This window comes from Cornus florida, unplaced genomic scaffold, assembly GCF_030987335.1.
Source record: "Cornus florida cultivar Cherokee Brave unplaced genomic scaffold, ASM3098733v1 CherokeeBrave_3.0.0_Hap2_Chr10, whole genome shotgun sequence".
In the NCBI taxonomy this organism is placed as follows: domain Eukaryota; kingdom Viridiplantae; phylum Streptophyta; class Magnoliopsida; order Cornales; family Cornaceae; genus Cornus; species Cornus florida.
In genome coordinates, this window is record NW_026775580.1 from 53,118,342 (window position 1) to 53,146,306 (window position 27,965).

Consider the following 27,965-nt stretch of genomic DNA (forward strand, 5'->3'; position numbering starts at 1 on the left):
TTGCTCAACAACTTTGTTTTCTTTGTTGACACTAGACAGTAAATAAATAAAAAATAAATAACCTTTTCAAAGTTCAAACGAAGACCTCAACCAACATCCACTTTTTCTTGTCGGCTAATTATATAACTTATTAAAGACTTCAATTATGCTTACTAATTTGCACAAACTTTACACACACACACACACACGCGAAAGTCGACTCTTATGTTGTATTGAATAAGAAATTTATTCACCTAATCATAAAAATATTAAAAATATCAAAATATTCAACAGTAATATAAATTTTTACTTCTAGAATACGAGGAGTACGTAAGGTAAGGTATGATGTGATGGCGGAGGGCTCGCATACTGTGTATGTATATATTATTATAGGCCAATGAGACCATATCACATCCAAAATTTTCATCAACATGGATACAGTAGTGTACCTGTACATTCCACTAATTTTGGGCATATACATCTTCACCAAGCATTTCCTCCACAAGATCAAAAACCTCCCACCAAGCCCTTTCCCGACCCTACCCATTTTGGGCCATCTCCACCTTTTGAAGAAGCCCCTCCACCGCACCTTGTCCGATTTATCCGCCCGTTACGGCCCAATCTTCCTCCTCCGGTTCGGCTCACGTCCGGTCCTCATAGTCTCCTCTCCGTCAGCCGCCGAGGAATGCCTCGCCAAAAACGACATCGTATTCGCCAATCGCCCTCGGCTCCTGTTCGGAAAAATCATCGGCTACAATTACAGCAACCTCGTGTGGGCCCCCTACGGCGACCACTGGCGCAACCTCCGGCGAATCTCCTCCATCGAAATCCTGTCATCCCATCGTCTCCAGATGCTCGCCGGCGTACGAGCCGACGAGGTCCGGTTGATGACCCGTAAACTCTTCCGGGCTTATGCAGATCAGACGGTGGACATGAAAAAGGTGTTTTTCGAGTTGTTGCTTAATGTCATGATGAGGATGATCGCCGGGAAGAGGTACTACGGCGAAACGGTGGAGGACGTGGAGGAAGCGACGCGGTTCCGGGAGATTGTGGCGGAGACGTTCCACTTGGGTGGCGCAACGAATATGGGAGACTATTTGCCGGTGTTGAGCTGGTTGGGAGTGAACGGATTGGAGAAGAAGTTGATGGTGTTGCACAAGAAGAGAGATGGGTTGATACAGGAGTTGATTGAACAGCATAGGAGAGGAATGAAGAGTGATTGTTCGGAGTCCAAAGAGAGAAAGAAGACAATGATTGAAGTGTTGCTTTCACTGCAACAAACTGAACCAGAGTATTACACGGATGAGATCATAAGAGGCATGATGCTGGTAAGAATCTCTCTCTACTTCACATGTATTTATTTCTTCTTCTTTTATTTTCTTTTTTAATATATATTTGGAGAGAATTAGAAATAAATTATACATGAATTCGTAAAATAGCTTTCAATTATATCATAGCTCACAAAAATAAGGAGAGCTGGGGGAATTTTTTAGTAATTTCAGTGGGAAAAATAGTGAAATTTTATAGGTATTGTAAGATCGGTTCTTGCTTGCCTTCACCTGAATTTGTATTCTAGAATTCGTCTCTTAATCGAGTAGATCTACAATTAACGATTTACAATTAGGGATAATTACACTAACCTCCACTTAAGATTGATTAAATAGCATAGACATTCTCTATACAACAACTATCCTCTCGTGTTAGTGTGGACTTCGACTCAAATGTGTTAAAATTTTATTATATATATTGTACTTTTATTAATTCAATACTCGGACAAAATAGCATTTTTAAGTTTTCTAAAGACGTTCTCAAGTAAGTTTTGAGCATGATATCGACATATAAAAATGTCAGATTTTATGATAGGAGATGTTAGTGTTACTCAGATCTAAATCGGGAGGTCTGTTATATTTAAAAGTAGATGGGAGTTCTCTATTATTTAAGCAACCATTGACAATTATTATCATGGCCAACTTGATAAAAATCAAACTTTATGTACTAAAAATTTAAAAAACTGAATTTTATATACTGATTTTGTAGGTGATAATTAAACAATAATATATATATATATATATATATATATATATATATATATATATATTGATTTTTAAGTGTTTAGCCTACTTATTCGATGATAAGTGAAGTTACTGTCACTTACATTTTTAAGGACAATGTTTAGCTACTTATCAGTGCATAAGGAGTGCACTCTACTCACCAGTGTGAAGTGCACTCCACTCACCGTCAATGTATTCTAATTAATTATAAATGAACACATCAATGTTAATGACATAATCGAAAAAAATAATAAAAAAGGAGAATAAAACTAGATCGACCTGGCTTCGATTGGGTAATTGAGGCCTTGTATTCACCCTCTTTGTTTTCCTTCTCTCTTTCACCCCTTCCGACATTCAGGCCCTCTCTCCACTGTTCTTCTTCCTCTCACCCTCCATAAGCATTATCAATCAATAGGTGAGCACATTAGACCTTGTTTGGATCACTTCTTTTCTTCCTTTCGCGTTCTATTGAACATCATCACTTGATTTCGTGAATAATTTCCCACTCCCTGGAGGGAGCAAATGGGTGAGAGTTGATTTATAAGCGGTATTTGCATTGTTATGAATTTCTTATCTTTCAATCTCATGTCGAGGATTTTGATTCTTTGAAGCCTGGTAGCTGGGCCTAGAAGGCGCCGTTCATTAATTTCTACCAACCTTAACCTATATATCAATGTAGAAAAAAATAGGAGTCGTCAAAGATGTGTAATATAATTATATGTAACATAATATAGCTGAAGTGGAGAATGATGGAGCTAATGTCAACTGGTTTTTTGTCTACGAACGAAAATCTTATGGTGGTCAAGGCATTCCTTACCTTACCGAATAGACTGTCCATCCTCAAGCACATATGGAACATGTTCAAGGACAATGGCCAATCCCTCTGGTTTGACTGGATGCACTCAATTCTTATCAATGACAAGAGTTTGTGGACTATTAAGCCTTCTCAACTCAGTTTATGGAACTAGAGAATAATATGAAAGCTTCGGGGCCTTCTTCGGCCTTTCATCAAACACTTAGTGGGTGATGGGAATGCATCTTCGTATGACATTATTTTTGGCTCCCATTAGGCCCACTTCATAAAAAATAAAAATAAAAATTTGACCCCATCCTTATATCCAACTCTATGTGGGAGGATGATGCAAAGGTTATCTGTCTCGTAAAGCGTAACCAGTTGAGACTACAGTTCTCTTCTATGGTCGCATCTATGGGAACCTCTAAGGTATCCCCTCCTCCTATCACATGCTCCTCCACAGCTCCACCTTAACTCAAGAACTCTCCACCTTGAACCTAGCATCTTATTTCTTCTTGTCATTCTTCGTTGTTCCTCCACATTCATCTATTCTTAGCAAATTCCAAATTCAAATAATTGAACTTGAAAACTACTTTCGCATCACCAAATTGAACTTTTTTTGCTTCTGGAATAAAGGTTAGAGCTTTTGCAATTGCCAAGAGGACTTCTTTTTCTTGTTGCTCTTTATCCTCCACTCTTGTAGATCTTGAAACACGCTTCCATTTTGTCTTTACAATTTCTCCACCTATAATTGTATTTCTCAACAAAATATAGAGATTATTAACCTTCCTTCCCAAAAGCATAACACGTGGTCCCCTTCTAATCTTCATTAATCCATTCTTCGCTTCACACCAACCACCCTTGGAATCCAATGCTCCCACAAAGATCATATTTCTTCAAATATGACGTACATTCGTTAGAGTTCTTACAAACCAATCGTTGTTTTGATTTTGATTGTTCCAATTCCAATAACATCACAAGAAGTATTATTCCCCATAAATACCTTACCACTTACTGGTTTGTAGGTAGCAAACCACTCTTTTTAAGAACACACGTGAAAGGAACAAGTAGAATTAAGTTTCCACTCCTCAGCTTCTCCCTTGTTATCAGTGATTGATAATGTTTCATCATTATCACTCCAATCTTTCGTATCCTCAGACACAACAGCAGCAACGGATGCATTCTTCTTTCTTTCTGGACAATACCACTTAATATGCCATTTTTTTCCCACACTTGCAACATCTTTTCTCTGACAATGGTTGAGATTTCTTGAAGCTCAAAATCTCTTATTTTCTTGAACAATAAGAGCTTGAGCCTGAGCAACACAACCGTCTTCATTTTTCAACTTTTCATTAGAAAATAAAGTACTCTTATCTTGTTCCACCAAGATAGTATCTCTTCCATAAAGCAAAGTATTGAATAAATGCTTATGGGTAGAGCGAACCAATGTTAACAAAATAATTATTTTATCATTATCACTTAACTTGACATCAACATTCGATAAATCACAAAAAATTTTGTTGAACTTAGCATAATATTCTTGTAGGCTTACCCCTTATTTTCTTCTAAAGGAATACAACTTTTGCTTTAAGACTAACCGGTTGGTCGGATTTTTTTTTTTTTTTTTCATATACAGATTTTCCAACTTCTTCCAAATGTCCGATGCTGAATCTTCTTTTATCATATCATACACAATATTATCCGCCAACGTCAATCGAGTCGTACTCATTGCCTTCGAGTTGATCTTCCCCCAATCTGTATCTTCCATCTTTTTTGGTTTCTTACCCAAAGTTTTTCCTAGCATTGCTAAATCAGTAAATCCCGCATCCGAATTTGCCAAAGACTGAAGTTCCTTATTCTATCAAACTTCTTGACCACGTATTTTCCTTCTATAATAGTTGTTGCAATGGCTCTAATACCAATTGTTAGGATTTTACACACACAATTGACAAATAAAACAGATAAAAGCACACACACAAGCAAAGCAAAATTTATGTTGTTCGGCAAATTGTCTACATCCACAGACATAGAACGACTATCTTTACTTTAAATTTTGATTAACAAACTCAACTCACTATTTCTCTCTCTACCCAAACCCATCTCTATTTATAAAGTCTTCAAAACTCAATTCGTTGTTGGACAAGAATTATACCACTTGTCTACAAAGAGTTACCAAATGAATCTCAACTCTAAAAAAGAAACCTAATGTGACAATTTCTCTCACAAATTTCAATATTCTAAAACAGAAAAGGAAACTAATTTCTACAATTTTTAGCCACAAACCCAAAATTCCACCTTGGCTCGAAATTCGTCTTCACATGCTCTCCATAGGTCCACCTTGACTTAAGAACTCTCCACTTTGAACCTAGCATATGATTTATTCTTGTCATTCTTCGTCATTCCACCACATTCATCTATTCTTAGCAAATTCCAAGTTCAAATAATTGAACTTGGAATCTACTTTCGCATCACCAAAACAAACTCTTTTTGCTTTTGGAATAAAGGTTGGTGCTTTTGCAATTGCCAAGACTTCTTCTTTCTCTTGATGCTCTTTATCCTCCAATCTAGTAGATTTTAAAATAGGCTTCCATTCCGTCTTTGTAATTGCTCCACCTATAATAGTATTTCTCAACAAAATATATAGATTATTGACATCCCTTCCAAAAAACATAACAACTGGTCCCCTTCTATTCTTCATCTATCCATTCTTCACTTCACACCAACCACCCTTGGAATCCAATGCTTCCATAGAGATCACATTCCTTCTAACACTTGGAATATGACGTATATTCGTTAGAGTTCTTACAAATCATTCGTTGTTTTGATTTTGATGTTCCAATTCCAATAACATCACAAGAAACATTATTTTCCACAAATACCTTACCACCTACATGTTTGTAGGTAGCAAACCACTCTTTGTGAGGACACACATGAAAGGAACAAGCAGAATCAAGTTTCCACTCCTTAACTTCTCCCTTGTTGTCAATGATTCATCATTATCAATCCATTCTTTAGTATCCTCAGACACAACAGCAGCAGCGGAGGCATTCTCCTTTCTTACCAGACAATATCGCTTAATATGCCATTTTCTTCCATACTTGTAACATCTTTTCTTTGACAATGGCACAAGATTTCTTGAAGCTCCAAATCTCTTCTTTTCTTGAGCAATAAGAGCTTGAACCTGAGCATCACAACTCTTTTCATTATTCAACTTTTCATTAGAGAACAAAGTACTCTTAACTTGTTCACCGAGATGGTATCTTTTACATAAAGCAAAGTATTGAATAAATGCTTATGGGTAGAGCGAACCGATATTAACAAAATAATTATTTTATCTTCATCACTTAACTTGACTTCAACATTAGATAAATCACAAATAATTTTGTTGAACTCATCAAGATGCTCTTGTAGGTTTACCCCTTCTTTTCTTCTAAAGGAGTACAACTCTTGCTTTAAGACTAACCGGTTAGTGAGATTTTTTTTTCATATACAGATTTTCCAACTTCTTACACATCTCCAATGCTGAATCTTCTTTTATCACATCATACACAATATTATCCGCCAACGTCAATTGAATCGTACTCATTGCTTTCGAGTTGATCATCTCCCAATCTGTATCTTCCATATTTTTCGGTTTCTTTCTACTAGTCCTTGCTGAATCAATAAATCCAACATCCGAACTTGCCAAAGACCGAAGTTCCTTCTTCCATCAAACTTCTCCACCACATACTTTCCTTTTGTAATAGGTTGCCGCCATAACTCTAATACCAATTGTTAGGATTTCACACACACAATTGGAAAATAAAATAGATAAAAGCACACACACAAGCAAAACGAGATTTATGTGGTTTGGCAAATTTCCAACGTCCACGGGCGAAGAAAGACTATCTTTACTTCAAAATTTATTTACTCACTTTTTCTCTTCTCACAAACTCAACTAATGAACATATTTATTAACTTGATGCATGTGGATTCAAAAAATTTCTGTCTAAGGTCTCAAATTTCTTAGCGTACCTAACATATATATTTTATAGTCGAGGCTGCTTTGGACGGCTCAATATAATTTGAGACCTTAGACAAAAAAAAAAAAAAAAAAAGGGTGGTATTTTAATATAATGACATAATCTACCAATATATTCATGTTAATAAATATATTCATTAGTTGTTTCATGATTTTTAAACTTAGTACTAGAATTTTTTCAATTTCTATTTTCATCATTAGTTAATTAATTGGCTTGTGCTTTCTAGTAGACGCATTCAACTATATAAATAAAAATGATGGCAATTCACAAGCAAAATATGGAATTGTATAGTAACAAAAATTAATAAAACTATAAAATAATTTAAGTTACAGAACAATAGAAAGTAATTTCGAAGAATTTGAGTGAGATAGTGAAATTGTAACGAGTAATGAGTGAAAGAGTTAAAATGGGAGACGAGGAAAATATGTGAGGAAGAAGAAACAAAGAAAAAGAGAAGATAGAAAGTTTATAGGAGTCTATGGGGACTTGAACTCTCAACATTCTATTTTGGAAGGCGAAGAAATACCATCTGATTACAACGATGTAATGAGGATAAGAGAGGGAGAGGAAAAAAAAAAAAAAGGTTGATATAAGGTTAAAAATATTTTTGGTTCACTATTACATTCCGTTGTTGGTTATGGTTTAATAATGATAGGTTATAATATTTAAATAAACAAAATTTTTGGGGCCCTGAAGAAAAAACAAAAAGGTGAAAAATGATATAAATTCTTTTAGGCCCACTTTCAAATCTTTTTAATAGTTTAGGCTTAATAATTGAAGAAAATAACTTTTTTAGGAAAGTTATAGATAATAAAGAAATGAAAATTTTTGGGGTCTTCTTATTGGTTGGGGCCTTAGAATAAATATTTTTGTCTGACTAGAGTAAATATTTTTGTCTCAATAATTGTGCTCACTTACTCTTCACTTCATAACAATATTTTTCAATAGTGCCATGGGGTTGTATCCTTGCCCCAAAGCAGGGGATTTTGGTTCTCACTTTCTAATTCATTTCTTTTTCTTCTTTCTTTTTTTAATAATCTTTTGTTGCAAAGTCATTTCAATATATAAAAATTAAAGAAGAAATTGTGACAATCAACTAGTTACTACATCGGTTAAAAAAAGACTTAAAGAGTTTGAGCCCATATCTAATGAGATAAAACAAAATTACTAAAAAAATAATGTTTACATCTTTAGTGTAAACATATTATTTTCTTCCTAAACATATTAAATAATGATTATATGTAAATTGATACTTATCAAACACTATAGAAGTAAACCTAATGTATTGATTACAATTATGTATGTAGGTCCTATTAAGTGCAGGAACTGATACATCAGCTGGGACATTGGAGTGGGGACTTTCCCTTTTGTTGAACAACCCAGAAGCTCTAAAGAAGGCACAAATTGAAATTGATAATCAAGTTGGACAAAACCGTCTGATCGATGAATCAGACTTATCTAAGCTTCCCTATCTCCACTGCATCATCAATGAGACACTGCGGATGTATCCAGCAGGCCCAATGCTTGTACCTCACGAGTCATCAGAGGAGTGTACGATAGGCGGTTTCCGAATTCCACATGGCACGATGCTAATGGTTAATTTATGGGCCATACAAAATGATCCCAAAATTTGGGTGGACCCCAGAAAGTTCAAGCCAGAGAGGTTTCAAGACTTGGAAGGTAGCAAGGATGGGTTCAAGTTATTTCCCTTTGGAACCGGAAGGAGAGGGTGTCCTGGGGAGGGCTTAGCCATTCGCATGGTTGGGTTGGCATTAGGGTCATTGGTTCAGTGCTTTGAGTGGGAAAGGGTTAGCCAAGAGATGATTGACATGACCGAAGGGACCGGACTCACTTTGCCCAAGGCTCAACCCTTGTTGGCTAAGTGTCGACCACGTCCGATAATGTTGAATCTTCTTTCTCAGATTTGATCAAATCAACTAGTTTAATCTAGCAATATGCATTACATTAAGAACAACTTTCATAGAACCTTTACCGTTTCTGTGTTGTTCTATTGTCACTAGTATATAACAATATGTAACTTTATATTGTCAATTTTCCAAAAAAATATGTAACATTATATTGTTTACTACTACAAGATTTTGAAAAATGAGTGTTTAAGTTGCTTTAAAATATGACTTCAGTGCTTCCTGTAATATCCCTATATTTTAGAGGAATTATTTATTTAAATAAATTATTTTAAAATAAGTTTATTGGATTTATTTGTTTTAAATTAAATTATTTATTTACTTGTTTTATATAAATTATTGATATAAAGATTGTTGTGTGTGTGTTTGATTATTAATTGAATTATTGGCGTGTTGATTTTATTGGTATGGTTTGACTTTGTTGTAAATTCTTATTTTGTTTATGTGCTTTATGTAATTAGTTATTTTAATTTAAGTGTTTATTTAATTATTTGATTTATTTAAATTAATTGGATTGGGCTTAAGGGAAGTTGGACTAATGAATGTGGTCTTGGGCTTGAATGAAGCCTTGTTGGGTTAATTAATAAAAGCCTTGTTGGGTTAATTAATAAAAGCTCATTGTTATGTGAATATTTAAATGATTATCTTTACATAATTATCTTTATATATATATATATATATATATATATATATATATATATAATTATACGTATATAAATATAATTAATTAATAATTATTATGGAAGGAAATTTACATATATATTTATTGATATATATATGTGTGTGTGTTAGTATATGATTTAATTAGTTAAGGATCAGCATGGAAGAAAATACACACACACACACACACATATATATATATATATAATATAATATGTGTGTGTGTGTATATATTATTTAAGATAATTATTATTTCTTTTATATGGTAGTCATAATAGAAATATGATTAAGATATTAATGAGGTTATATATATACATAAGATTAATTTATTAAAAAGGTTTTCACGTTAAAAAAAAAAAAAAAAAAAAGAGCCAGAGAGGGGAGGAGAAGGCTGACAAAGAGGAGGCTTGATCAGAGAAAGATGACACCGAAATTGAAAGAGACAATCAAGGATTGAGGCTTCGGTTTCGTTTCAAAACCTTCAGGCGAGTTCTTCTCTATTTTTCCTCTTAGAACTCGTAAGTATTTCACCTTGAGTATTAATGTTTTAGGTTAAATTTATTTGATTAAATTATGGTTAGATCGGATTATTTAAAAGTGTGAATTATTATATATATATTTTTTAGATTATTAGATTTTAAATTATATTTATATGTGTTGCATATATTTAAAAATCAACTTGTAGGCTTGATCTGTGACCCAAATAGGTTTCTAGAATTTCTGGGATTTTTCTGAAATTTTTCAAGAAATTTTTAGATTTATTTTCTATTTTTTGAAATTATTTTAGATTTGTTTTCTTTATTTTTTTGTAAAAAAATTATGCACTGTTTATATGCTAAGGCTCTATGCATTGCATTAAAAAGGGGTATTTGATTATGTGTGGCACGGTACACAACGCTTTGGTGTGCCCAAGATCTGGGCCATTGGATTAGTTTAGTGCAAGTGGGTTGATCCGGTGTGACGCGGCTTCATGAGATTCAGTGTCCCAGGTATCTGAGCCCTAGATGCGGCTTAATCAAAGAGGGATTGTTTTGGTGCGTGCATGGAGGCGTGGTGAAGTGATCCGGTGTGACGTACGCATTAGGACAGCATGCATCCAGCGAATGGTAGTGTGCCACATCAACCTGAAGAAGAATTAGGCGTGTGTGCAACACATGTGGGCGCGTAAGGCCATCTGTCAGTGTGTGGCTGCGCGTGGAAGCACGTGAGGGATGTTTGGGCACATGTAAGGTGTGTGGGGGCGTGTGAGGATGTGCTTGGGTCCCGGTAAGGTCCTGTGAGGTCCGGTGAATTTTCAGATCTGATTTCAAGCCTATTAGGGTTAAAACCAACCACTAAAGAAGATATTATTAGGGTTTTGAGAGTCGTAGAGTGTTACTACGATATTTAGTAGCATTTACTTGCGTAAATATAATTACTTAATATTTTGCTATAAAAGGAGGTGTATATATATATATATATATATATATATATATATTTATATATGTGTATATATATGGTTTAATTAATTTATGATTCGTATAGAATGATGTGTGTGTGTGTGTGTATATATATATATGATTTAAATAATTAAGGATTTTTATGGAATGTATTATACATATTTATATATCATATTATATAATATATGTATATATATATATATATATCATTTAAGATTATTAATATTATTATTCTTATTTGGTATATCTTGTTTTATAGGTAGTATGGTTGATTAAATAATAATAACCTGGTTATTAAACAAATGATATTCTTATAATATACATGAGATATCTATGTATGATTTAGCTTGTCGGTACGTTTAAAGTTGGTACATGATTAAATTGTATGCATAGATGAGTTGCCAAAGGTTTAAATATATTTACTAATTATTTGTATGAATAAAATACATAAATAGGAAGAATGGATAAGTTACTAATTTAAAAGTATAAATATATATACTCAAGGAGGCATGGTTGAGTTACTAATATATAAATAAATATATTTATAATGGCATGGTTGATTTGTCAAAGTATAATTAAATTGCTGTGTGTTAGATGATTAAAATTCCGTCTATGATTATTGTATGTATAAGTTTGATTAGGATTAAATATTCTTATATTAGAATTATTTAGTACTTACAGGTTAGTTATTTATTTTATAATATTAATAAAATAATATTAGTGGAGACATGGACGATTTGTCAAAGCATAGATATTGGATATGTGATTTAAATAATAAAAATCATTATCGGGTTTTGGGATTAAATATAATCTTCCTTTATTTATAATTTATTGTTTAAATGGTTAAATAATTGTTTAGAATGGAATTAAGGTTTAAGGAACTTCTTTTTAAAAGAAAATGAGTTTGTGGATTGGTTTAGGTATGATATTGATTTAATCATGGATGTACTTATTGTAGTATATATAATTATTTATATATGTGTAGCGTTATATATTAAAGTTAAAACTTTATTAGATTTGGTTTTGGTTAGAGATGATCTGTTTATTGATTTTCAGAGGCTTAGTAGAGAGAGTTTGCTCTTGGGTTTGACCCACTTTATTTTTATCTTTCAGGTTATAGAGGTTCAAGTTTCAAGGTTGAGAATCCGTAGCTCGGGGGACTTATTGTGATACCCCTCAACTCCGAGACATGGGTTGATCAGGCCCAAGCCCAAACCCAAGGGTATATCAAACAATTAATATTTAAATGAACACAGATTTCAAAACGAAATAAGAAATAAATAATTAAAAGCTGAAAGAATTCTAAAATATAATCCTTTAAAATTAAATACTTAAAATCCAATAATCCAAAAACCATCAGAAATAAATATAAATAATAATCTGTCAATTCAAAACCTTTAAGATAACAACTCGGGAATCCATTCAGTGGACCCCTAATAATATCCCAAACTGAAACGAAAAAACTAAAAGAAAACCAGTACTAAATCATGAAAAGGGATCATACGTCGTCGGAAGAATGAGTGACCGTCTCTGCTTAGCACGAACAAGCTCTAAACCTGGAACTGACGAACACCTGAACAAAATAGAAGTAGGTCAGGCCCACGAACAAGTTTTATCCTGTTACAATCCAAGCAAGAATGAGTGACCGTCTCTGCTCAGCACGAACAAGCTCTAAACCTGGAACTGACGAACACCTGAACAAAATAGAAGTGGGTCAGGCCCACGAACAAGTTTTCAAGCAAAGACCCGATACGCATGTACATCCTAAACAACTCAATAATAGCTATGTAGTCCGTACATATATATATCCACACTACAGGACTCTCACTGGACTATGAAGGGGGTCTCAACCTGATTAGAAGGCAACATGCAAAACACACCTGAGTGGGCATGAGTACCTAAGCCTAACAGGGTATACCTCAACCTATCATATCCAGCTACACATCTTACTGCATATATGCTCCCTAACCGTCGACTCTGAGACTCAAGCTCATATCACAGTACCATAAATATATATATATATATATAAAGTTCTATCCTATCCATCCATCATATATCCAGTTAGCCATTCAACTTGTTCAGCTGCACTGACTTACATATAAGTAGGATTTTATTCTTATAACCCATTCCCTTATTCCAGAATAGGTAGGACTTAACGTCTTGAGCTAATCCATCCCTAGCATGCCACCGTCCTATACCAATGCATACAATCCAACATCCACCAATTGATAATACAGACAGTGAGGGTAAATATCAACTAATCCATAAATCCAACAATTGATTATAAAAATATTAAGTATAAACATCAATTGTTCCATACAAAACATGATAAAATTGTGTAAATTAACAGGCTTATTTGGTACTACTCCGCAGAGTCCAATAATCAATAATACAGATCATACATGTAAACATCAATTCATTCCAAGTAAGCATAATAGAATATATAAATTCACATGCTTATTATATTACACTAGAACATGAATAACTATAAAATCATTCTCGAAAAATTGCCAAAATAATGTTGAACAAATTTAATCCTTCACATCTAAAACAGTATACCAATTTGTGTAAGAATTTTATACTGTTCAAGCTATAATACAGGGTGATTAATTATGCATTAACAAGGCCCTTGGGAGTTTTAATAAAGCTTAGAACATCTCTGAAAACCTCCAGTATAGCTTCTGATTGAATTTGAAAACTTAAAAATCCAAGCATCGTAGTACAACAAGTCGCTAAAAAGCTATAAAAAAAAAAATAAATAAATATAAAAAAAAAAATTCGAGGGAGCCGCCTCCAAGCCTTCTAGAGCCGGCTCCCTCCTTGAGGGAGCCTGCCTTTTGCTTAGGGGAGCCTGCTCCCTTCAAAAGGGAGCCGGTTCTCCTCCTGTTCCTTCATCTCCTTCAAGTCCGGCGACTTTCCGCTCATCTGTCCTCCATTCCTAAGGTTCCTAGGTGTCTGAACTAGGTTCCAGTGTGTTCCAGAGACAATTAAATTATTTATTCATTAATCAACATCAATTAAAACATGAACTATGCAAAAAAATTTAAAAACAAGCAAACACCAATTCATGTAAAGACATACTGTTATAATTGAACCTAACATGCGAGCCAGATTAAATTAACGTTTATTTATTCTTGGAATTGTATTGGGCATGAAACGAACACAAGTCAAAGGGAGAGAATTAAGAATAGAACTTGCCTTTAAGTTTCAGTTCGAAACCTTTCACTGTCGTCTCTAAGTTTCTGGCAAATCCTTAGACTATCGTTCCACACCTCTGTTGCTCTTGGTTCAACCCACGGGCAATCACCTTCCTTTCTCCTTGGTCCGACCTTTAACTATAGCCAAAACTCCAACTGATTCACTCAATTTTTCCTCTCAAGTCCCTCTCTGTTTCTCTCTGCCTCCTCCAGTACGTGTATAGGGTTCTAAAACCCTTGGTAGATTTATACAGATGTATTTATAGGCTTCACTTACAAAACCTAATTCTAGTTATACTACGAGATGGAAAACTAAAAATAAACAATAACTAGTCGGCGTAATTACATAAAGAAAATAAAACAAACCCTAAACTATATTCTACATTATTACCAAAGACTGACCCCAATTTAACATTATTAATGAAAACAAATAAATAAATTTCCACATAATCAAACTAAACCATTTAACTATTAAAAACAAATAACTCAATTAAATAAAACAATTAATACAATTAACTAAATCAATTAACAACAAATAAAATAATTAGACAAATAAGCAAACAATGGCAAATAATCAAATAAAAAAAAAATAATACAATAAAACAATAACTAAAATGCCGAGACTATCCTTTTAAAATTAAGGGTATTCCACTTATCTAATTTTTTTTTTTTTTTTTTTTTCCCTTTTTCAAAGTAAGATATTTATCCATTATTAGATGATAAACTTATTTTATAGTTGACTAGATTATTGTATAATATTTTGAGGGGTCCTTGAATTACGAGATTCTCGAGTTATAATTTTAGAGAAGTATTAATGGAATTATTATTTAATAGATTTTCATTCAGCGAGTTATTTATTTTTTTTATTTCATTTTGTAATTTGTGCTTGTTTTAAATAGTTTAATTGTTTTGATATCTCCTGATTTTGTGTGCGGACGTGATCAACCTGTGTTTCGAAATTTTGGGGTATCACAATTGATATCAGAGCACTCAAGGGTCAAGTATCCCTAGGGTGTCTTTCGTTATGTGACTTCCGCGTTGTGTACTCTTTTACTCAGAGCCTAAGTTTAGAATTCATTATATTCTATATTCAGTCCGTTAGTGTGTCCTAAAGTTAAATCATTAAGTCTTATCAACAACTGGTAGGACACCAATTTTGGAGGTATTTGAGGAGGCAAAAACATAGGCTCTAGAATTATATGCTAAATCAGTATATAGGGAAACAATATTTGTTTTGGAAATTGATTGAATTGCATAGACTATGAACCTCGATAGTATACGTTCACACATAGAACACAGGCGCGAGATAGAGTAGATAACTGAATTGTGGGAAGTTATTACTTCTACACTCAGTATTGTTCAGGGAGAATAAAGGTAGTTGTAGATATTCTCAAACGTCAGCACGATACTAAATGGTTAATCTGTTGAGACCTATGATTACTCACAAGGAAACTATCGGTCATCTTGGAAATAAGGAGTTGACTTTCGGAGGAATTTTTTTTTTTTTTACTCAGTGGAATCTGACAGGGTATGGGTTACAAGGAATGACTAATAGGTATTCGTGATAAGTTTAAGGAAAGTGGTGATGACTGAGGAACTTAATTCTCAGTTCTCGACAATACAGGAGGGCCGGAAGATATCACAGAGTTAATGTAACCACTTCATATACTTACGTGGATATGAGAGGGTACTTTCATAGAATAAAGTATGGGAGTACTGACGTTGCAATGAGATTTTTATTTCCGTATGAGGCATAGATGATAATCTGACCAAAATCGATTGAAAGCATTACATAAAGCTTTCGGAGTTGCCTGTTGGTACCGCATTGCTTGAGGATTTGTATGAACGATCTTTTAAGATTTTCCATTCGTGGATCGTTGTTTAAAAGAGTCAAATTATAAGTCTTACATTAATTAAGAATATACTTACAAAGATTACTCTTATTAGATATCTTATGTGCACTGTCAGAATAGGCAAAATAGTTAGGTTATCGTAAACTCATATATTAGAGTTCGAAAATGGGAAGCGGGTTATTATCTAAAGCATTTTTTGCGAAGGATATAACATGGTTTAGCAATAAAGAAGAGGTCATTACCTCATTATATGGGTTATTCATATTTTGTTTGATTATGCAATATTCTGTTAGTGGCAATATTATATATTTCGCGTCATGTGTGTAAAGGGGTTTTATGTATTTTGCTACAAGAAAATGCACAATAGGGATGTTTACCAACGAATATAAATTGGTGAGATTAAATTGCAAAGAAATGCAATGAGTATGGATTAGCTTAGCATATTCTTAATAAATTTCGAGATATGTCTATTAATCATAAGTAGGTGTGGATGGGTTAATTTCCACACGGACAAAGGGAATATGAAAATTTGGAATAAATAATCAAAGTTTTCATTTCATGGATTCTTGAATTCCGAAGACATAATTCCTTTTATTAGGGGGGAAGAATATAATACCTCTATATTTTAGAGAAATCATTTAATTAAATAAATTATTTTAAAATGAGTTTGTAGAATTTATTTGTTTTAAATTAAATTATTTATTTACTTGTTTTATTTGAATTCTTGATATGATGATTATTGTGTGTGTATTTGATTATTGATTGAATTGTTGACGTGTTAATTTTATTGGTATGGTTTGACTTTGTTGTAAATTCTTATTTTGTTTATGTGCTTCATGTAATTAGTTATTTTAATTTAAGTATTAATTTAATTATTTGATTTATTTATATTAATTGGATTGGGCTTAAGGAAAGTTGGACCAATGGATGTGGTCTTGGGCTTGAATAAAACCCTATCGGGTTAATTAATAAAGGCTCATGGTAATGTGATTATTTAAATAATTATCTTTGCATAATTTTATATATATATTTATTTATTGATATATATGTGTGTATACGATTTAATTAGTTAAGGATTAACATGGAAGGAAATATACACATATATATCAATATATATATATATATATATATATATTAACTGAACCCCCAACAGTTAGTAAACCCAATTTTAGCCTATATAAAACATTAGAAAGGTTTAATAACCAGCCTAAAGATATTACCATTCAGGACCTTCAAGCAGAAATTAACATAATCAAAATCGAAATTAAAAATCTCAAGTTAAAAAACCAAGTCATAAAAAATGATATCAAGAAGTTAAACACAAACCCTGCGTTTTCCTTCAAAGGAAAAGAATCATCTGATGAAGAAAGTTCTGAACATTCAATACATTCAGAACCCTCTCAAAAACTCCAAACTTTAAATCACATAGCATTCCAGAAATGGTATGCTAAAGTTACCCTTATCATCAACAAAGATTTCAAACTTGAAATCATTGCTTTGATTGATACGGGAGCTGATCTTAATTGCATTCAGGAAGGTCTCATACCAACCAAATACTATGAAAAAACTTCTGAAAGGCTAAGCTCAGCTAATGTAAGTAAAATGGATATAAAATACAAGTTATCTGAAGCTCATATTTATCAAAATAATGTATGTTTCAAGACATCCTTTGTTTTGGTAAAGAATATGACTGATAAGTTAATCCTGGGAGTTCCATTTATCTACCTCCTTTATCCATTTACTACTAATAACGAAGGATTAGTCACTCATGACTGACCCGCTGTTTGAGGATGCCACCATAACCAATGTCCGAGGCGTCAGTTTCAATGATTTTGAAAGAATCAGTAGTTGGAATGCCAAGACAAGGCAATGACTTGACATATTGCTCGATAGATTTAACTATACTAGTATGAACAGAAGTCCATGGAGGAGGATTACTTTGAAGACAATCAAAGAGTGGTTTACATTCCTTACGAAGATCTTTATAGAAATCAGCAATATAATTGAGAGATCCTAAGAACCTATGAAGTTGAGTCTTATCAAGAATTTCATCAGGGCACTTATCGGCTATATATTATATGATATATATGTATATATATATTATTTAAGATAATTATTATTTCTTTTATATGTTAGTCATAATAGGAATATGATTAGAGTATTAATGAGGTTATAAATACATATAAGATTACTTTATTAAAAAGGTTTTTAGGTTAGAAAAATCAAAGAGGCAGAGAGAGTGAAGATGAGAAGGCATACAAAGAGGCGGCTGGATCAGAGAAAAAGGATGCTAGAATTGGAAGAGACAATCAAGACTTGAAGTGTTGGTTTCATTTTGAAACCTTCAGGCGAGTTCTTCTCTATTTTCCCTCTTATAATTCATAAGTATTTCACCCTGAGTATTAAAGATTTAGTTTATATTTATTTAATTAAATCATGGTTATATCGAATTATTTAAAAATATGAATTTTTATTTTTTTATTTTTTGGATTATTGGATTTTAAATTGTATTTATATGTGTTGCATATATTTAAAAATCAACTTGTAGGCTTGATCTATGACCCAAGAGGGTTAATAAAGGTTTTTAGAATTTTTGGGATTTTTCTGGATTTTTTCTAGAATTTTCTAGATTTATTTTATATTTTTTGAAATTATTTTAGATTTGTTTTCTTTATTTTTTTGTAAAACAATTATGCACTATTTATATGCTGAGGCTCTGTGCATTGGTTTATATTAGAAAGGGGTATTTGATTATGTGTGGCGCGGTACACAGTGCCTTAGCGCGCCCAAGATCTGGGCCATTGAATTAGTTTAGTGCAAGTGGGTTGATCCGGTGTGATGTGGCTCCATAAGGATTCAGTGTGCCAAGTATCTGAGCCCTAGATGCGGCTTGATCGAATAGGAATTGATTTGGTACGGCACAAGTGCATGGAGGCGCGATGAAATGATCCAGTGTGACACGCGCATAAGGACAGCATGCATCTAGTAAATGATAGTGTGCCACATCAGCCAGAAGAAGAATCTGGCGCATGTGCATCGTGTGTAGGCGCGTGAAGCCACCTGTCAGCATGTGGCGGAACATGGAAGCGCGTAAGGGAAGTTTGGGCGAGTGTGGCGGATTGTGGGGGCGCATGTAGAGGTGTTTGGGGTCCTGGTAAGATCCGGTGAATTTCCAGATTTGATTTCAAGCCTGTTAGGGTTAAAACCAATCACTAGAGGAGATATTCTTAGGGTTTTGAGAGCCGTAGAGTGTTACTACGATATTTAGTAGCATTTATTTGCATAAATATAATTACTTAATATTTTGTTATGAAATGAGGTATATATTTATATATATGTGTGTGTGTGTGTGTGTGTGTGTGTGTATGTTTGTGTGTGTGTGTATATATATAGCTTAATTAATTTAAGATTCGTATGGAACGATGTGTGTATATATATATATATATATATATGATTTAAATAATTATAGATTATTATGGAAGGTATTATACATATTTATATATTATTATATTATATATATATATATATATGTATATATATATCATTTAATATTATTAATATTATATCAATAGGCAGTGGCCTAGCGGTACCAAACTCTTACCTCCGAAAGGAAGATCAGGGGTTCAAACCTCGGTGGAGACATATGTGTGTGTAGTCACTGAGTACCAATTAAAAAAAAAAAAAAAAAAAGTTTATTAATATTATTATTCTTATTTGGTATATCTTGATTTATAGGTAGTACGGTTGATTAGATCATAATAGGCTGGTTATTAAATTAATGATATGCTTATAATATGCATAAGATGTCTATGTAAGATTTAGTTTGTTGTTACGTTTAAAGTTGGTACATGGTTGAATTGTAAGCATGGATGAGTTACCAAATACTTAAATATATTGCTTAATTATTTGTATGAATAAAATACATACATAGAAAGTATGGATGAGTTGCTAATTTAAAAGTATAAATATATATATTTAAGGAGGCATGGTTGAGTTACCAATATATAAATAAATATATTTATAATGGCATGGTTAATTTGCCAAAGCATAATTAAATTGCTGTGCTAGATGATTAAAATTTCATCTATGGTTATTTTATGTATAAGTTGAATTAGGATTAGAAATTATTAAATTAGAATTATCTAGTACTTACAAATTAGTTATTTATTTTATAATATTAATAAAAAAATATTGGTGGACAGCTGGACGATTTGTCAAAGTATAGATATTGGATATGTGATTTAAATAATAAAAATCATTATCGGGTTTTGGAATTAAATATAATATTCTTTTATTTATATTTTATTGTTTAAATGGTTAAATAATTGTTTAGGATGGAATTAAGGTTTAAGGGACTTCTTTTTAAAAGAAAATAAGTTTGTGAATTGATTTAGGTATGATATTGATTTAATCATAGATGTGCTTATTGTATTATATATAATTATTTATATATTTGTATCGTGGTATATTAAAGTTAAAAGTTTATTAGGTTTGGTTTTAGTCATAGATGATCCATTTATTAGTTTTTAGAGGCTTGGTAGAGAAAGTTTGTTCGTGGGTTTGACCCACTTTATTTTATCTTTCAGGTTATAAAGGTTCAAGTCTTAAGTTTGAGGATCCGCAACTTGGGAGACTTATCTACTTTTCTTTTCTTTTCTTTTTTTTCCTTTTTTTTTTTTTTTTTTTTTTTTTTTTTACAAAGTAGGATATTTATCCATTATTAGATGATAGACTTATTTTATAGTTGACTAGATTATTGGATAATTTTTTAAGGGTCCTTGAATTACATGATTTCCAAGTTGTAATTTTGGAGAAGTATTAATGGAATTATTATTTAATAGATTTTCTTTCGGTAAGTTATTTATTCTTTTTATTTTTATTTTTTGTAATATGTGCTTGTTTTAAATACTTTAATTGTTTTGATATCTCCTGATTTTGTGGCGGACTTGATCAACTCATGTTCCGAAATTAAGGGGTATCACAATTGGTATCGGAGCACTCCAGGTTCAAGTGTCATTAAGGTGTCTTTCGATGTATGACTTTTGCGCTGTGTACTCTTTTACTTATAGCTTAAGTTTATGATTCATTTTATTCTATATTCGGTTCATTAGTGCGTCCTAAAGTAAAATCATTTAGTCTTATCCGCAAACGGTAGGACACCGATTTGGGAGGTATTTAAGGAGGCAAAAGCATATGCGCCAGAATTGTATGCTAAATCAGTATATAGGGAGACAAAATTTGTTTTGAAAATTGATTGAATTGCATAGACTATGAAGGTCGATAGTATACGTTCACACAGAGAACATAGGTATGAGATATATTAGATAACTGAATTGTGGGAAGTTATTACTTCTACACTCGGTATTGTTCAGAGAGGATAAAGATAGTTGCAGATATTCTCAAACGTCAGCACGATACTAAATGGTTAGTCTGTTGAGAAGTTATATGGTTTAGGTATAGTAGGAACGCTGATACACCTGTGATTACTCACAAGAAAACTATGGGTCAACTTGGAAATATGAAGTTGACTTTTGGAGAATTTTTGTTTTATATATAACTATTAATGGAATTATTATTTAATAGATTTTACTTCAGCAAATTATTTATTCGTTTTATTTCTTTTTGTAATCTATACTTGTTTTAAATACTTTAATTGTTCTGATGTCCCCTGATTTTATGTGCGGACTTGATCAACCCGTATTCCGAAATTAGGGGTATCACACTTCTAATTATTCGTTGGTAAAATACTAGTCCTTACCAAACCTACTTACCTACAACTATCGTTTATTTAGTTTTTTGAATCCACAAAATAGGATTGAGATAGAGGTTTATATCTTGAACCTGTCTTGCATGTTGCCATCCCAACTTAACCATACACTATAAACGAAGACAACACACAAATTTCATAATGTTGGCTCCCATCACACAAATCTTTTCTCACACATCTAAAGTGGGCTGGAACCGTTCATCTCTCCAATATTATTATAAGTCACATTATATAATAATAATAATAATAATAATAATAATAATAATAATACCCAATATTAATATAATTGCTCACATAAAAATACATTTCAATGTAAAAAAAATATCTTGTCCAAAAGATACATAGTTGTAAAGGAATAATACCCAATATAGGTGTTCTAAAATCATACTCAGACGTTCCATTCCTATATGTATTTATAAATAAAATAACAAAAATAACCTTTTATTTACCCAACAACATCTTTTCCTTTTTCATTCTCTCTAAAAGTTTCGTTTTTTAACTCAACAGAACCATCAAAGACCATGTCTATTAGCACTAACACCAAAACTAGTTCAGAAAATATTTGAATTACTCATCTTTTTGCGAATTTTCGATTCACCAGCCATAGTAAAATTGAGAGCAATGCTATAAATTCTAAACCACCTACTCTCACGGTGTTTGTACCCTAAATTTAATTTTTTGTTAGGACACATGGTGTTAGTTAATTAGAGGAAAAGATTTTAATTTAGCCACATGTCATTAGTTGATTGGAAGAAGAGATATGTCTTTTTAGTGATAATAATTTAATATTGTTATCCTAAAAGACTCCTATTTAAAATTGAAGACTAAAATTCATGTGGCAATCCTTTAACAACATAGTTCAATGCCACATCATTAAAGATTGGATTTCATATGGTGGACTTCACTTACCAAGAGCACATGTCTTTTAGGATAAACTTTAGACAAGTTTTTATTCAAACAAAGAGTTTGATTTCAAACGGTAGAAGACAAGTTTCTATTTAAATTCAAATAAAGAGTTTGAATTCAAAAGGAATGAAACTGTTTTCAACTGCTGGAAGGGGTCTCTTTAAATAACATTGAAGGGATTCAAGTAAGAGGTCCTCGACTAAACAACAATCTGCATTTTCTTACAATATAGTCTTTACTTACTATATTTCGTTGTAATTTTTTTCATAGGAGTAGTTTAGTGTTAGACTTAAAATAAAATTTATATTCATATACTTGTTGTCTTATATAAGAATTCTTATTTATAAAATAAATCTGGACGCCAGGACTTCAATGTCTCCTCCAATGTTTATTTTATAAATTATTCTGGAATTGATGAACGCTTATGTTGTATATTTTTCTCCCTTCATCCATTCCCTTTTTGTTAATGAAAGTCCTCTTTATTGAGGCATCAAAGAACCCAAAGGAAGGGGGTGATCCTTGCATTCCAATAATCGCCTGATCAGTTTAAGAGACCGATTTCTTCAATTGGTCATAATCAAGGATAGTTTAGCTATCTCAAATTTGAGTCAAAAGACTTTGGCACGCCATAAAAAATTTACAGCCAAACAATTTGTACGCCTAGTGGGACCTCCCTGGAAGTGTTGAACATTAAAGGCACTAAAACTCTGAAGTGCTGAATGGTTAAAAATCAGAAACGCTGAAAAATAAAGGCGCTAAAATTTCTAAATTTACATTCATGGCAATTCCACGTGATTTTCATGAAATTCATATAGTAATTGACCGTCTGTACTATTCATTTGTGATTCACTTGCCGCCATAGCAGCAAAATCAGATAAAATATATATGGCTCGACCATAGTGTGGGGATAATACACCACCACAAATTGCAGCACCTGTTCCACCTTACTATTAATTTATTAGCCACAACATTATCAACCGCAACACTATTAGTCGCTCCAGCAGCATATATATTATCAATATCAACAGCAAATAGCGTCGATGGTTCCACTATCACAAGTTCAACTACAAGGGCTAATAGAGTACCAAGCCAATCAACATTTAAGTCGAATCCAAAGTTATTGATGTCAAAGTTTAATCATGAGCGCTCAAAGAAAAAACGGTTGATTTCATATATCAATTAGGAATAGTTTAAGGAAGAGTGGTTGATTTCAAAGAAAATCGGTCAATTTCAGAGGTCAATCGGGAATGGCCAGAAGAAAAGTGGTCTGTTTCAGATGTCCATCAGAAATGGACAGAGGAACAATAATCGATTTTAGAGGTTGATCAAAAACAAAATTTTGAAGAAATGGAGAAACCACTTAAAGAATCTCCAATAATTTAGATCAGTCAAAAGCATTATCTCAAGTGCAAGAGGGACTGGAAGTTTGTAGTGGCTGAAGATGAAAGAGAGAGAATCGGCCAACAGGGCAAATCCAAATCGACCCTTAGCCTTCCACCACCACCACCACACCACCGCCGCGTCCATTACCCATCCACTGCTTTTCACCACCATCACCACCATTACCTTCAATGCCTTCGAGCACCTACATCACTACCACATTTCACCACCACACAACTTCCAATGCCATTGCCTTTCACCATCATCGCCTACCCTCCTGATGCCTTCCACCACCGCTTTCCACCAAAAACACTGGTGTTTGCCACCACCATCTCCACCATCGCTTTCCACCAGTGCCACTGCCGTCACCTTCCAACACCACCACCTACACCACTACCACTTTCAACCTCCACCACAATATTCACCGCCATCCAGCACCACCACCATTTCTTTTAAAAGAAATATAAAATAATTTTATTTTGTTAATTTAATTTATCTGTTACTAAGAAGGGTATTTTGGAGATTTCAATTTAAATTCATTTCATTCTAAATTTTAAATTGATTCAACCACACACTAGAATGATTATTATCATTCCATTCCTATACATTTCATATTTGCAACCAAACAATAGAACGAGAATGACAATTCCATTCCATCTCGACTCTCATTCCATTCTCATTTACATTTATTCCATTCTTGCAAACCAAACGCATCATAAATGAATCTTCCACTCACTTTAACTATATGTTTGTGTGATGCCCCTCACTATACGTTCTTTCCACCTTCCGGGGTAAGCTTGTACAATCACAGATTTTTAGTCGGTTGTTTTTTAATGATAAATATAAAGTTATTTTATTTTATTTTTTAAAAAAAGGGAAAAAATTGTTTACAAAATTATTGTGAATATGATAAATCTACAAATAAATCCATCCACGGTTTAAAAAAAATTAGAAGATATTTTTCTCAATTATAGGTGATAGGTTGTTGACGTAAACTATTTCCATGAGCTTATACCCATTCTGATAGAGCAATAGTCATATTTGCGATATTGCTAGCGGGTAATGTGGCCTTATTGACCTTTGTCATATGATTATATATAGGCTGTTGGCGTAAACTTTTTCCATGAGCTTATGCCCATTTTGATAGAGTAATAGTCATATTTGCGATATTGCTTGTGGGTAATATGGCCCTATTGACCTTTGGCATATAATTATAGCAATGTGTTGAAAGGTCTTTCGAATATCCAACAGTATGTTAAGATACATTGCTACATTAATGTGTAAAATTATTGTGTATTTTGCACAACCCTTTTACATAGTCATATCAACATATTTGATTTCTCCTCCCTCTTTCTCATTTCATCAACTAATCAACCCTATATTTCCCACTTGCACTTCTCTCTTTTCTCTCTCATCAACAAATTCGGCTTTACGTCTCTCTCTGATTCCCACTTTTCTAATGTTCATCTCTCCCTCACTTTTTCTCTCTTTATATATATACACACACACATGAGTTATTTAAAACTAGAAGATAAAAAACATGGTAAACAAAGATGTAGAGGAGTATACAAAACTTACAGGTAACAAAGTGAATCATTAACGAGAAGGGTATGATTTATTCTCCACTGTGACCATCATTATCTTCCTTACATTGACAGCTTCATCCTCCTCCAGCTATATATAGCCCTGTGCCTTTAAGTTAAGCTCATCTATAGTTTTGGGTGGCGTCACCACCAAAGTTGTGTGAAACTAAGTCCCTTTGATCATAGCGAGTTTGAATCCTTGCATTGCTAATGATAGATGTCAATCAATCACCATACTCATCTCCAAGTTGAATCTGGTGAGGAAGACTTGAAGGCGCTCGCCTTCCTGTTATCGCATAGTGAACAGACATGATATATCTTTCTTTATCCACCGGTTACCAAAATACTAACCTATGAGTAGATCACAAAGCACCCTGAACCTTTCAACTGACCCCTTCAGCAGGTGTTTAAACCAGTTGAGTGCTCGTTGGGAAAACCTTGCACATTCGGGCACCATCTTCGGTATCTAGAGCCATTTTCAACTAAATCTGGTAAACATACTTGGCCAGATCCTTAGTTCTGTTGAACAGGGTGAACATTGGCATTGAAAACTTTCTGGGCTTTGGGGATTGCAGTATCTCTTCCGTGAAGGGAAAATCGATTGTTCGAGCTAACGACTGAACAACCTTGTTGTTTATTGGGGGCGTATTTCGGTCATCCTACTGCTACTTTCCAGTGGCCCTTTGGTTATGAGTGTTCACCTCTGACTGATGCAATTCGTCGAACACCTTATCTACAATTGATTCTCTCCGCATGAAGGAATAACCTCAATGCGTTCCACCTCTTTTTTCCGGTCTAGGCCTCCTGTGTTGCGGGTTTATATGAATGGATCCTGCTCTCTCTATTCGCCGGTTGATATTTGCTATCTCCACCCTCTCATCCTCTACTGGTGGGCGAGGGAGTGGCAACGCTTCCCTTTGTTCCATCCTGGATCTGAGCTCAGCGTTCTCTCGTCTTAGAGTTTCAATGATCTGCATCAACTCATCATGGCTAACTCGTTTACTCTCCTCCTGTTGACGGGAGCCTCCTTCTCCGATCATAATACCCGATCGGAGCTGCGTCATTTGTTACTAAAGTCGATCGATTATCATTTCGTATCCACAGACGGCGTCAGATAAAGATGCAAGAAAAAGTAAAACTATATTAGGAAAGGATTTCCTCACACTCCAAACAACCTGCCTCTTTTTCTCTATCTAATTTCTATTTATAGAAGTTTACATTTTGCCCTATTCCTTTTTCTTGGTTTCCAAGGTGGAAGCTGATGGACCTGACCTTACCCTTTAGGCCCGTTGGTTTGAAGATTCGGCTGGGTGGAATAGGCTGGCTAAGGCCTAATAGAGCCGCTGGACCTTTTGATTGGGCTCGGAATGGTCCTTACTGAGCTGCCAATAAACCTAAAACATTATTAGCTTAGCTGACCTGGCCCAGGGCCAACCTGGCCCCTTCAGTAATCAAATTATTGAATTTTTTGTTCAATCCATATCCAAGTAATTGGATCGGATTCGGATTTGGATCAGAATTCGATCTACTCTAAATGTGTGATCAGGGTGCTTCAATTACATGGATCGTGATGCCAAAGGTGATAAGTTGTTGACATATGTTTTTTTATAGGTTGAGCCTAATCTTGTATGGCCTTAAAATAGGCCCAAAATCTCACTGTGGGCTTTATTCACAGGGTCACAAAATAAAATTTATGGTAGTTTTTTTACATTGGGTCAACTTCGTATGTTAGGCCTGAAATAGAGTGGAGTTGCAATGGGTTCGTGTAACTCGATGTTAAAATTCATACTTTTAATTAAGTAATGTTCTTAAGAGATCTGTCCCATAACAAGAGTCTTTAGCTATATACACAATTTAATCACAGGATCAAGACATTCTTTTGAGATTCATAAAAAGTCAAATAAGTCATTTAATACATCTTTTAATTCATTAGTAAAATACTAAAATATACAAAGAAGATTTCTGAAATGTTAGTCTTTTTTGACATGATTAATTCATGTCCGACTCATATATTTAAACTAAACCAAAGAAAGTGAAATATACTTTGTCTAGATCAGATTTTATGTAATTATATTACTATCTCCTCTTTATGCTGGAAATCTTTTATACAATTTCACTTGAAAATGATTTTTACATCAATTTTGTGACGGCCCTAGTTTTTTTAAGCCAGTACGTCCTATGATGAATCAAATATTGACCCAATAACGGATCCGAATTGCGGAAGTGAAAACAGAAAACAAGACTCTAAGAAGTCAAAATGACCTTCTATGAGGTCGTGGAACTCAATGAGAACTGATGCGGAAGCAAAAGATCAAAAATATGACAAATAAGCCCTTAGGGGCAAAATAGTCATTTCTAAAAATTATGGACTCGGGTGCCACCGAGCACACCGCTGGAAGGATAACGAAAA

At 33.4% G+C, this 27,965-nt stretch overlaps 1 protein-coding gene across 1 annotated transcript; it reads left to right on the forward strand.

Annotated features, from left to right (window-relative positions):
* Positions 1-375: 375 nt before the first annotated feature.
* On the forward strand, positions 376-8,975 carry LOC132279143 (cytochrome P450 81Q32-like). The gene is made up of 2 exons (XM_059781076.1): positions 376-1,307; positions 8,153-8,975. Exons 1-2 carry the CDS (start codon positions 411-413, stop codon positions 8,771-8,773), a joined length of 1,518 nt encoding a protein of 505 aa, XP_059637059.1. The 5' UTR covers positions 376-410; the 3' UTR covers positions 8,774-8,975.
* Positions 8,976-27,965: the final 18,990 nt, after the last annotated feature.

What these genes read in the sequence shown, in the direction of transcription:
- LOC132279143 (XM_059781076.1), top strand. Translation starts at nt 411, where the DNA reads ATGGATACAGTAGTGTACCTGTACATTCCACTAATTTTGGGCATATAC. An exon ending in TCATAAGAGGCATGATGCTG is followed by an intron (nt 1,308 to 8,152) that starts GTAAGAATCTCT and finishes TTATGTATGTAG; the next exon opens with GTCCTATTAAGTGCAGGAAC.